The 13347-nt window shown below is 37.5% G+C and overlaps 1 protein-coding gene across 1 annotated transcript in view; it reads right to left on the bottom strand.

Annotated features, from left to right (window-relative positions):
* Window positions 1-13347, bottom strand: part of VPS36 (vacuolar protein sorting 36 homolog) — a 40608-nt gene that overhangs the window by 13015 nt on the left and 14246 nt on the right. The window contains 5 exon segments of the mRNA XM_019668893.1: window positions 238-315; window positions 435-467; window positions 7298-7384; window positions 8123-8212; window positions 9306-9420. Coding sequence (XP_019524438.1) covers window positions 238-315; window positions 435-467; window positions 7298-7384; window positions 8123-8212; window positions 9306-9420 — 403 coding nt within the window.

The following is a 13347-nucleotide window of genomic DNA, read 5'->3' as shown; positions in this document are numbered from 1 at the left end:
CGACTGATCTGCCTCGCCCGGGAAGAGCGCAATGATGGTGCCAACTTGGGCCAATGAAGCAACATCCTCCACAACTAGACTGAAGAACAAAACGACCGCAACTTGTCTGTTCCCCTTCCCCTGATTCCCCAACGCTGTTCCCCTCCCCCAATAAAATCTTTTTAAAAAAAAAGCAAATGGGTAAATCCCCAGCATTATCTGTGTAATTTCTAAAGCTTTAAAAAGCAACCTATTTACCTCATCTTCTGTGATGTCACCTTGCTTGTCTTTAATCTTATTAGCGATTGATTTTGATAACTCCACCATTTCCTTAGCCTGTCAAGAGATCAGTAAAAGACTGAAAAGATATAATGTCCCCAAAGTGTCTGCTAACAAGATATTTTCAAAATGGTATCATAATTGGTATGAAGTTAGGAGGTGTAAATGATATATACCTTGATCATCAGCTTGCTGAGGTCTTCAAAGGCCTGAAATGAAAAATGAGTTTTTGTTGGAATCTGTCTAAAGAATTAAAATGTTTTACAGCAATAAAGCACTCCATTTTCTTTGCTATGATAAAAATTTATGAAATTTTCTTATAAATATCAATTTATTTATATAAATATTTATAAAGTAATAAATCTATTACTAAATTCTTATTCTAAGACTTAGTTTAGCTAAGAAACCATACATTTCCCAAAACAAACTGCAAAAAACAAGTTTTCAAAGAGAAAAGTTACTATTGATTTAAACAAACAAAAAGTGACATATGTAATAAACAGTTCAGAAAATATTATTTACTGTTCTTTGACACAAGTAAGAAAATTTGTCACTGGCTTTTCCCCAAACCATTTCCCAATAGGAGGTCAAGAATCAAAGGCAGTAGAAAGCTTTCCTGGTTCAAAATGGCAACACGCAGCTGCAGGAATACTTCTTTGGGCACAACAATTTTTGCTTCTAGATCAGGTATAATTTAATTGAAACCATAACTCTCAGCCTCTAAATCCTGAACAGATTACATCTGTGGCTTTGGATACAGTGGCTATGACAAAAGAAAAACATTCAAATACCACCAAAAAGTATCTAAATAAAACCCATCGATTGTTTAATTTACTATAATGAACATCCACTTTCAAGGCCTCTTCAAATTTAATCTGACACATTTATGTAAATTTGTTTCAAATTACCAAAAATATACTGCCAGTGCAGAATACCTGCTGTCTAATTGATGTGCCCAGATGTTATTTTTTAAAACCGATTAAGCAATTTATCATGAATTGAAAATCTTTTGTCTACATAGAATAACGATCAATAGGTTTTGATCAGCTCATGCCCATCTTAATTCCACGCAGGAAAGTATACCCCATCTGCAAAACGACTTTGCTAAAGAATAGAGTGTTGTGTAGGATTCTTATGGCCGACTCACTCAGGCTAATACTGAAAACAAAGGGGAATGTGCACACACCTAACAGGAATTTCCTCAGATAAACAAAAGGCTTAAACACTGGATTCTTATCAGCAACAGCCAGCAGATGCAGGAAACCTTTTGTGGGAAACTCTGGGCACCAGCTCTGAAACAAAGTCAATTCTAACGTTTAAATGGAGGGCAAAATCACACACCAACCTCGTTTTCAAAAATAAAACACACAAACGCTTTACACACTTAGATTTTTATTTTGAAAAGAAAAAAGAAGCTTAAAGAAAAGTAGGAAGACAATACTTTTAAATTTTATATAGTAAGTCACTTTATTGTATTGTATTTTCATTAAAAATATGCTAAAAGTAACAGAGTTCACATAGGATACATAAATTAGTCCTCATTCCTTATGGTTCATAAAAATAAATATAAATATTTTAGTGCCTTAGAGGAATTTCCTGTAAAATATTTTGACTAATTATAAACACAAACAAAAGCTTCCTCACTTCTATTTTTATTATTCTAAAATTTGGAATTAGCCAACTATCCAAAAAAATGGGTAGAGAAACTATCTACAATAAAATTAAAGTTACATATGTACAAATGCAAAATTGATGCACATTCCCAATCCATTTTTTATCTGCCAGTTTACAGAACCTTTTCTCTCTTCCACATCCATAAATTTCCACTCCAATTTTGAAAAAAGTGGCATCTGCCTTAAAACCAGGGAATACCATTTTAAGCTGATTTGTAGCATCATTTCTTACTGACTTTCTGTCATTACTTTGGTTATTAGCATCAGTAACTGTTAATATATTCTTGAATTTTCTGTTTCAATATTCTTGATTCTGTACCTTTGCATATTCCATTCTCTCCACATGGATCCTCTTATCCCTACTGGTCATCTGCTAGCACCTACTCAACTTTCAGGCCTTGAATTCTTTCCGCTAACAAGTCTTCCCTGACCTCAACTGAAGTAAGAGGCCATGTTATTTATTCCTGTTGCAGCCACTGTTTTCTCCTAACATAGAATTTCTCACACTGTAGAGAAAGTCTGTTTGCCTGCCTGCCTGCCTGGTACATCACAATATCTCAAACATCTGACACAGGGCTCACACAAAGTAGACAGCCAGGACTGTGACCTGTGTGAGAGAGCTCAATGCTTGCGTAGAACCCTTTGAGCTATGTAACTCTGGGAAAATTAGACTGAAACAGAGTAACATTCCATAAAGCAAGAAAAACAATATTGTGAACACTAAATTAGTATGGCAGCATTCAGAAAAAGGAACACTAATAATGCAAAATTAGTTTACTGTCTGATGCTATCTACAAAAGTGTCACACAAAAAGGATGACAACAAATATCACTGAAAGAGGACAGTGATAGCACCTTCTGGGTGGCAAAGAGAATAGCCATGGTATAATAGATAACACTTGCCTGCAAATCAGGCCTGAGTTCTCATCATCCTGGTTCCAAATCTAGTCACTAGCTCTGAGATAGTCACTCCTCTCTCTGGATAGTAAGAACCCCTCTAATGCTGAAGTGCTGGAATTTTATGGGAATAAAGGATTTGGGGAAGATGGTGGCTATGGCAACACAGTTTTTAAATCTCTCCAATTCCCAACATAAAAACACACAGGGAAACTAGATCTCAAAACAAAACCCACAGGCAGCATATACTACAAAACTAAGTGACAAGATATCCACAAAAAACCCAGATACAAGCAGGTGTGGACAATCCCCATATTATGACTTGCATAATATCAGCATGTAGGCAGGAGAAAGAAAAGGGAGGCACCAGGGCAACTTAGAGGTCTAGAATAAGAGAACCCCCAAGTCCAACAGGTGGTCACTGGAAAGTGAGATGGGCCAACTCGAGGACAGTAACTCAAACTGGGAGGGTTTGCCCACTGCAATACTGGGTGGGCACAAGGGGTCCTCAGGAAGGGTGAAGCAGCCTATGAACTCATGAAACTGACCCTTCAGCCTTCTCTTCCAGGACAGGATCCCACACTTGGGAGAAACTACTCAGAGAGGAATCAAAACCTGAGCAAGGTAGAGATAACAGAGAGGAAGAGAAAAAAGGTTCTGATAAAAATGGGATGGAAACAGGGGTAGGAAATCACAGAAAGCAAGCCACCACCTTTTTAACACTGTATGAACACAGAAGAAGAGTGAGCTCTGTGCAGCAAGGAAAGCTACCCTAAACTACATCTTCCTCTAAAAGTTCAGAAAAACTAATTTCCTAAGAAAATTACCAGCAGCAAAGTATCAATATCAAATCCCACTCAAAATTATTATAAGGAAAAAAGTGAGTAGAATAACATTACATACAATAAAAGCATGCCAGAAAGACATAGGTCAGATCAAAATATAGCCTTTTATTTCAAAATGAACTAAAATATGTTTTAAAAAATCACACATGCTGTGAAAGGACAACATAAATCAGAAACGAAGTGACAAGATTCAGGAAAGGATTTTTAAAAAATCATTTCTGAAATAAAGACTACACTAGACAGAACACAAGAATAAATAAACACAATAGGTAATATCTTAAAAGAAATAGGTGGAAAGAGGAAACTTTTCTAAATAAAGAAACGGAAGAAAGCAATAAAAAGGATTTGAAAGAAAGTAACAAATAATAAAGACAGGCAGTAAGCTACCAACATGCAGCTAATAGACATATCAGAATAAAAAAAAAATCAAAGCAATTATTCAAAATTATAATATAGAAAAACTTCCCTGAAATTAAAAGAAAAAACTTCTGAAACCAAACACTGAAAGCATATAATAAAACCCAGAATAACTAACACATTCTAACATTCTAGTAAACGCATAGACACATTCCAGTAAAGTTACTGGGCTTTATTTAAAAAAAAAAAAATTCTTTGGGTATCTAGGAAAAACATCAAGTGACTTTTAAGGAAAGAAAGCAATTTTATTCTCATCACTCTTTGGCAGCAACACTTCATGCCAGACAAAAAATTGAAAGTAACACATTGAAGGCACTCAAGGAAAGGAAACGTGAGCCAAGGATTTTAAACCCATCAAAACCGACTGTCACATATAAGGAATACAAATATGCCAGAACTCAGGGGATAGATACTGTTCCCACAAATGCTTTCTGAAAAATCTACTAGAGCTTGAACTTCAGACAACCAAAATGAATAAAGGGAGATCAACAAAAGGACTGGTGGTGTTACACATATAGTTAGTTACTTGTAAAACTGAGACTAAGTGAGAGCCAGAGGGGAAACAGTGTATGCAGTGGCTGAATGACCAGTGTAGATACAGCACACCTATTTTTACCCTCCGTCGGGCGCAACTGATCTCGCAGATTCATTGCACACAAATTTTCAAATATTTAACAGCTAACTTAAGTATCGTGACTCATCGCTTCCGTATCTTCCCCGTCTACCGTAACCTATCACCAGTCGTGTTTGTGACTTAGTACAGTAAAGACGTATTTCATAGCGGCATCTTTGTGTACAATGAATCTGTGAGATCAGTAGCACCCAACGGAGGGTTTAAAATGCGGGAGGAATAGGGAGAAAACATACAAAAAAATTCTTTTTAACTGGTTTAGTAATTATTTGTTAGTGTACTCCTGAATTTGAATAGAAAGTTATCAGTATGACCTCATGAGGCACTTTCCACCCCCACCCCACCCCCCCAAAAAATCATAGCTCTTTCCACTGAAAAGAACTAGAAATAAGGATCAATCCGATAGAGATGAATATTCCTGACAGGTAGACTGTGGTCTTGAAATACCATTTCCCACTAAAAGAAACCAGAGTTTCTCAGGTATGGTTGATTCCAGATCTGGGGCAGGAAAATGTAAAAGATGGGGCAGGAAATGTACAAAACGGTTCTCAAACTTTTTTCACAGCAGACTTTAAGGAAGCTATCCAAATCCACCAGGTCACAAAAACACTAACCTGAAGAGGCTCCTACTGGCCAAAGATGGGGCAATTTGAGCTTTAAATAGAATAATTGGAAATGAATGAAATTTATCAAATAAGTTAAAATGTATAAATTCATAATAATATGTAAAAAAAACCTAATTAGTCACCTTTGGAGGGTAAGGAACCAATTTACTATCCTAATGATAAAGGAAAAGGCATTTTTCCTGCCTTCCCTATGTGAACTGTATCACCAAGTAGCCAAACAGTCGATGAAGGCAAGCATCTCTTTAAAAAGCATTCCAACTAATAAATGAAAAATAAATCATAAAATATCATCATTTGCAACCACCAATGAACCAACAGACCTGTGGCACTGAACATTAACAGCTACTAACATCATAAAGAGAGGCACAATGTGCCTCCTGATGAAAGAACACTGACTTCTAGTCTCACTAAAGGGATCAAACAGGAGTCTGATCAAGCCTCTGGATCTAGCTGCCAATTTGCAGGAAACACGCAGGGCTGAGGGACAGGTACAACTTTACCATTAATATGCAATCAGCAAAACCTATACCACAGGCACTTAATAGCACACATACCCTTGGTTCCTCAACAATGATCTGTATTTTCAATTAGTGGGCCCAGTACAGGTATTATTATATGGTTAATTTTATGTGTCAATTTGACTAGATCATGGGGTACCCAGGTATGTGGTCAAACATTATTCTGAGTGTGTCTATGAGGGCGTGGCCACATGAGGTTAGCATTTGAATCTGTAAACTAAGTAAAGCAGACTGCCCTCCTCGATGTGGATAGGCATTATCCAGTCTGCTGAGGGCGTGAAGGCACAAAGAGTTGGAGGAAGCGAGAACTTGCTCCTTCCCTGCCTGACTGCTGAGCTTACACATCAGTCTTCTCCTGCCCTTGGACTGGGAATCATCACCATCAGCACTACTGGTTCTCAGGCCTTTGGATTCAGATTAGAATTTATATCACCAGCTTGGGACTTCTCGGTCCTCACAATCACACGAGCCAATTCCTTATAATAAACCTCACTGTGTATATATAAAGAGATATGGATAGAAATAGATCTATACCTCTATGTACAGAGATATAGATATTAATATATCTATATCTCGATAGCTATATATCTCCTATTGGTTCTGTTTCTCTGGAGAACCTTGATTAATACAGGTATTCAATAACTATTTGTAGTTTAGACTTTATTTGATTGATACACATCTTTGAAATTCTATGAACAGCACTATTCAATGAAATTTTATTTACAAATTATAAAACCTAAAGAATTACTTCATAGAATCATTCCATAAAAATCCATGACTATTATTATATAAACATGGGAAAACCAATGATATGTTTAGATGTATTAACTAATTGCAGAATCTAATGCATAACTGGTTTTCTTAACTAGAGTTCTTCCCTCTTTGCTTTGATTTCCTCATATAAGATGAAGTTTCAAAAACACTGAAATTTACACGCTCAGGGCTGTTCTCCTAGCTGATGGGTTAGTTTGAGCCATTTTTATTGTATCTGTGTCTGGTCCCTGAGTGGTCACCGGCATAAAATTGTGTGGTGTGTGACCAGGGTTAAGGACCACAGAACAGCATTTTTCCCTCATCTAAGTTAACCAAATGTCCAAAGTAATTACATAGAAGACCTTGAATTCATTAGGAGTATACTCCAATAAATTCCATCTACATTTTAAAATTTATATACAACAATCCAAGATATTTTCTAATATCACAGAAAACAAATTTGCAGTTCTTTATTCCTTTTTGGAAAAACTTTTTAAAACACACTTTGTCTAAAGTATGCCAACCTGAAGTAGGGCTGTTAAATGGAATAAGATACTGTGTAGTTTCATGAAAACTAAGTATGTTCCAATATACAGAATGGAATTAGTCACAGCTGTATCCAAAAGAATAAACACAAATGGCTGAAAAAGACAGCTGACCGGAACTTGTGTAAGAGTTACCTCAGAAATGTTTTTGTCAGTTTCTTTTCTTTTTTCTTCCAGTTTCCTTTCAATACCTACAATTCCTACAGCTCTTATTCTTCCTGGCTGAAAAATAAAAGTAGAAAATAAAACATACAAAATAGGAAGGACACAATCTTTTGTAACCCACCACATTGTGTTTTCAATGGCGGGAAAGGACCCATAAAGGACCAAAGAAAAACAGCATACAATTACATCTAGTTTCCTTTCAAAACATTTGTCAGTTTCTTGCCATTCATAACAATCTTCAAATCATCATAAAGAAGCTTTCAACATACAATAAATGGCATATTTGACTCTTCATTTCACTTATAAATTACATTTCCTATCCATTTTTGGTTTTGGCAACCTATTATGTATCCGATATTTAATAGGGTCTCAAATGTGCAAAAAATTATAGTTAAAAGTTCTGGTACTTGACAGTTATTACACAAACTACTTTTACACATCTGAGTATCTGTCCATAGTTGGTATTTAATTTAAAATTGGCCTGGAAAATGTTATTCAGTGGTATTGTCTGCTCTCTCAGATGTCACAGTGATTATGAAGAACAGAATAAAGCTGGTGGAATCTAACTTCTACCGTCCCAAGAATTACTCTGTAGTCATTTATTTTTATTGTGTCTTTTGTCTATGGAGCACTAAATTAGGTTCTGTGAGAATAAATTTTTAATGAAATATTTTATTTCTGGAAAGTTCTATATTCACAGAAATATTTTTCCTTAATGAAGGTAAGTACAGAGCTGAAAACACTGGATTAAGCAACAGTTTAAATTAAAAAAAAAAGAAACCATTTTAAAAATACCTGGGGTCCTCTATTTGTTTGTAATGACTGGGAAACTGGCATATTCTCCCATCTTCTCTGTGTCATTTCCTCTGACAAACGCCTGTAAAACTGTTATACACATAGATACACTTTAAATGAGTCAGTCAGGTTGTGGCATCCTCCTACAAATCACTACTTAACATTTCTTTAGTTGAAAGGTCTGTTCAGTCATTTGCAACAAGTCTAGAATTCTCAGAGACATCAAAGAAAATCAAAGGAAGTTCTTTTCTTGGATCAACTTCAGAAAGAACAAAGAAAAAAAAAAAGAAGGAACTGACCTTCTATATAAAGTGAGCTATTCTCAACAAAGAGATGAGTGACAATGAAATAAATAGACTTACTTTAAACAATCCTGCCTATGTGGATTGTTTTCAATCTATAGTGAAACAGACGCAGTGCCAAGAAAAATATACAACCATTATCCATGAAGGAAGCAGAGAATAATTTGTGTAATTAAAATGTGTAGGGAGCCTTAATTTCAGAAATTAGGACCAAAACATGCCTCTGTTCACAAAAAATCAACTGTATTTTTCACCTACAGTGAGACTGATTTCAGTTAGTAACTTATGTTTGCTTAGTGCCTACTGTGTAAGGAGCCCTGGGTGAGGTGCTGTAGAAAAAAAGAGCATAGATAATTTATGACATCGATGGGGCAATCAACACACACACTTATAAATGTTTAAAGAATACTTACACAGCAGCTTATTAATCAGAACATACAAACTATTATACTATGGAGGAAGTATGTAAGTGATCATATTTGTATGGAGTTAATAAAGATACACTGCTGATTTAAGGCTGGTGAGCTTTCAGATAGTGGGGTAATTTAACATGTCACTGCATTACACTCTGTCCCTTTAACCGGACTGCATATACCACTGAAAACTTTACTATTGGCATATTTCTAGTGTCCGCTCTTTCCTTGTGATCACACCCTCCTGCTTCCTGTTCCCACTGAAACCTAAACTTCATATTCTCCACTGATAAGGCTTACGATATCAAAAATGTTATTGCAAAAATATGGTGATGCCTGGTATGCTGCCTTCATCATATTAACAATATGGAAACAATATTGCCTTCCATCATATTAACAAACAAACAACAAAAACTTCTAGTCCAATTTTACTCATACAGAAAAAAGCACACATTTCTAGAAACTTACCTCAATCTGGCCATGTTCTTTGAAGGAGAGTTTAATGTAGGAATTCTTACAGCTCTGGAACGGACCGAGCTCTTTGTTAGGAGGAGCTGGGTGAAGATGAACTACTATTTTGGCACTAAAGAAAAAGTGAATGCAATATATAAAATTGCCTTTTAAAAGTCACTAATTTTATTTTCATAACTTTTAATATATTTCAGGTCATATTTAAAATTCATGTAGAAACAAAGAACATCCTGAAAGGAATCCTTTAAAAGTCTGTATTAATTCAGTATTGATGGACGTTTCAAAAATATCTCTACTTAAAACTTACAAACTAGGAATAAAAAAAGTTCGAGTTACTAGGTCTATAGATTAAATAAAAATGTGGTATTAGGAAATAAGTTCAAAATAAATTTGTAAAATTTAGGGTGGTTTATGATTTTTGTTTATGATTAGGGTTTTCCATCTACACAGTCATCCCCAGAGGTTACCAGAAGCCTATAATTTTTGCCAAAGCATACCACATTACTCATTTGAAAACAAAATGTGAAAACTTATCTGTGTAAAACTGGCGAGCTGACATTGTATTAAAACTCCATCCAAAACTAACATCGTACAGTGTCATTTTTGGAAAATGCCACTCAATCAACAGCATGATTGAGAAAGATATCCAATAGCAAAAACAATTCTCAAAATGCAGCTGCTCTAGGAGCACAAATTACCATAATCTTTATGACTACCGTTATCTTCCATGCTATCAAAAATATCACTATATTTGTTCAGCTTTATGTCTCTTTTCCTCTTTTTTTCCCAACCCGCTCAATAAACAATTTTCTATAAAGATCAGCGAAACCAAAAAACTTAGCCAAAATACCTTGGATATCTAGCTTAAAGCTTTTCCTTATGATCACATTACAGATTCACATACTACTCAATTTTACTTTGTTTAGGCCCGTATGGCTGCCCAAATATCACCATCAAACTGAAACAACATGTGTGGGGCCTATTCAATGTAACAAACATTTTGTTCAGTGAACTGGGGACAGATTTGTAAGAACTTTTCATCTATCCCTCTGTAGTGAACATCTTTAGGTGAGATGAGCAAATAAACTGTGCATGCAGAATCACACACTGTTTGAAATGAACTGCCAGGTAGAGCAAAGAAACTGTGACAATTAGGATTGGGTGACTGAGCAAAAGCATTATATAATCTTTAAAATTAAAAAACCTGAGCCCTGCTATCAGATTTTGTCAAAGGAAACCCAATGAAAAGCCTAAGAGATTATGACACAAAATGAAGTTTAAAAATCCCAAAGTCGGGCCGGCCGAGTGGCACATTGGTTGAGAAGTGGCTTGGGATGCCAGCTCTGAGCAGCAGGGCCCCGGTTCGGATCCCACATGAGGGCCAGTGACACTGCCCTCTACAGCAAAGATGCTGAACAACAGCTCGACCTGGTGATGGCGTAGGCTGCAGTCCCTGTTGCAGTGGGCTGCCATAAGCTACCATGAGTGGCCGGCAGCCAGCGTGAGCGGCTGGTAGCCGGTGTGAGTTGCCAAGAGCCACCGTAAGCGGCCATCCAGAGGCCGGTGACTGATCTGCCTCACCCGGGAAGAGCGCAATGATAATACCAACACGGGCCAGTGAAGCGACGTCCTCCACAACTAGACTGAAGAACAAAAACAGCAACTTGTCTGTTCCCCTTCCCCGATTCCCCAATGCTGCTCCCCTCCTCAAATTCCCCAATAAAATCTTTAAAAAAAAAAAAATCCCAAAGTCAACATAAAAGATCCATACCAATTTTTTCACATATTCATTTCTTGGGTCATTCAATGTTGTATTTCATCAAGTTTAAAATCCATCATTTCAAAGAAGTATCTTGGGTTCAGAGATGTTTAAGGGTGAAAATATATACACATCTTTGAATCAACGAGATATGGTAATTGGGGAGGCGGGGACAAGCTGGGAACTAAAGAGAATATTTGAGAAAAGTTAACCTGGCATATGACTGAATTCCTTCTCAGTGGAGGTGTTTATAAATAAGACACTACAGAGAGAGGGGAAAAATGGCGGCGGTGAGGAGGACTCCCTGAATTCTCTCCGGGAGAACACAGCAGCGAAGGGACTCCCAAGCTGAGTGCTTAAAGGTGGGCAGACCAGGCAAGTCAGGGAAGAGGGAGGGGAGGCACGTGGAGACACAACCCACACCCCACAGCTGTGTAGACATGAGCTGCTTTGCCAGGGGGTGCCTGGTGTCGGAGGGGGCTTTTTTCTTTTTCCTATTTTCTTTTCTCTTTCTTTTTTCTCCTTTTCTCTCAGATAGGACAAATAAACTGCATAGATAAGTGCACACCCCCACCCTCCCTCAGAAACCTTGGCCCCCTCCCTGCCAGAGCCTGAGGCTAACTCTTGAAGAGAGGAGTAAGTCAGAACAAAGGTGCTTCGACTCCCTGGGGGTTGAGTAATTTACATGAGAAAAGGCTGCAGGAGGGAGCTACTAAACACGCTGTCCCCGCCCCCTGCACAGCTGGCAAAGCAGAACAGCTTTGGCTGCTGAGGCACAGGAAGGCCTACCAGCAGCTCTGAAATCTCCACCCCCATCCTCCAACAGCCCCAGTGGAAAGAGCACCCAAAGACGCACATCCAGTCCTCTGGCTGCGCAGAAATCAGAGTGCCTCTGGACAGACAGGAGCAGAAATAACACTGACTTTGTAAAAAATACTACCAATCACGCCTCATAACTCCACTCATCTAAACGAGACCTGCCATTACCAAGCTCACTCTAGGTGCCAGGCGGCTGGCTCTGCCCCCACAAGACACACAGGAGTGTGTGTATAGCAGAGGAAAACCTGGGGAGAGCTTGGCGGACTTCAGCCAAGATTATTTCTGGTTATTTCTTGTTTTCGCTCCCTTTTTTTTACTTTTTTTTATTGTTTTCAGTTTGGGTTTTTCTTCTGATGTGTTATATTGTTATTGTTAATTGGGTTCTCTTGGATGTCTTGGGGTTTTGGGGTTTTTTTCCATTGATCGCTTGCGTTGGTTGTTTTTGGATTTTTCTATTTCATTAGTAATTTTAGTTTTTTATATAGACATATATAAAGGTGCATATATGTGGACATATATGTCCATATATATGGGGGTGTCGACATATATATTTTTTTCTCTGCATTTTTCTCCCTTTCTTTCCTTCTCTTCTAACCTCTCTCTCTCCCTTCTTTCCTGCTTCCTTGTCATAGCTTGATTTGCCTCCTCCTTTCCTTTTTTTTCTGCAAGTTTTTTTGTTTGTTTGTTTTGTTTTTCTTCTTTTCTCGTTGTTGTTTGGTTTCTGTTGGTTTGTTTTCTCCTTGTGTTTGATTGATATTTCTATACATGTGGAGTATAGGGTGATGGTTGTTTTGTACATCAGAGCATATCTGGTTACCTTTGGTGGCTGTTGTGGTTGTGCTTGTTGATCTGTTTTGCCCTAAAACATGCTCCGCAGTGGGGCCCAGCCAAAGAAGCACAAGAATCATCACATCCAGAGACTAAGTTTAGATAAAACCAGAGCATTACAGGGTCTGACCTACAAGACTCACATTCAAAGGGAAATTTCTACAGGCACAAGAGCCCCTTGGGGTCAAGCCTCATCAGAGGGGTCAACCCTCACACAACAGCTTATAAACTTTGGACACAGCTAATTCTCACGGCTAGTTAGCTTGGGAGTCAAGCCCACCTACTGACAAGCCAAAAGCAATAAAAACTAGACCTCATCAAGAGAAGGCACATAACACAAAGAACACCTCTGGGAGAAAAGGGAGTCTGAGCACTTGAAATATAAAAGACATATACCACATAAGTCTACCCAGAAAAGTCTGAGACCTAGGCGATCTACCTATTTCATCGAAGTAAACACAAAGAGTAAACCAGAATGGGAAAGCAAAGAAACACATCCCAAATAAAAGAACAGAAGAAACCCCCTGAATCTGTGGAGTTAGAGGAAATAGAGGTAAACAACCTATCGGACACACAGTTCAGAACACTGATTATTAGAATGCTCAAGGAAATTAATGAGAATGAAAAGAAGGA

The sequence above is a fragment of the Hipposideros armiger genome, unplaced genomic scaffold, assembly GCF_001890085.2.
Source record: "Hipposideros armiger isolate ML-2016 unplaced genomic scaffold, ASM189008v1 scaffold_541, whole genome shotgun sequence".
Taxonomy (NCBI): Eukaryota; Metazoa; Chordata; class Mammalia; order Chiroptera; family Hipposideridae; genus Hipposideros; species Hipposideros armiger.
The sequence above is the reverse complement of the archived record's forward strand: the minus strand, read 5'-3'. Positions and strand labels throughout refer to the sequence as shown.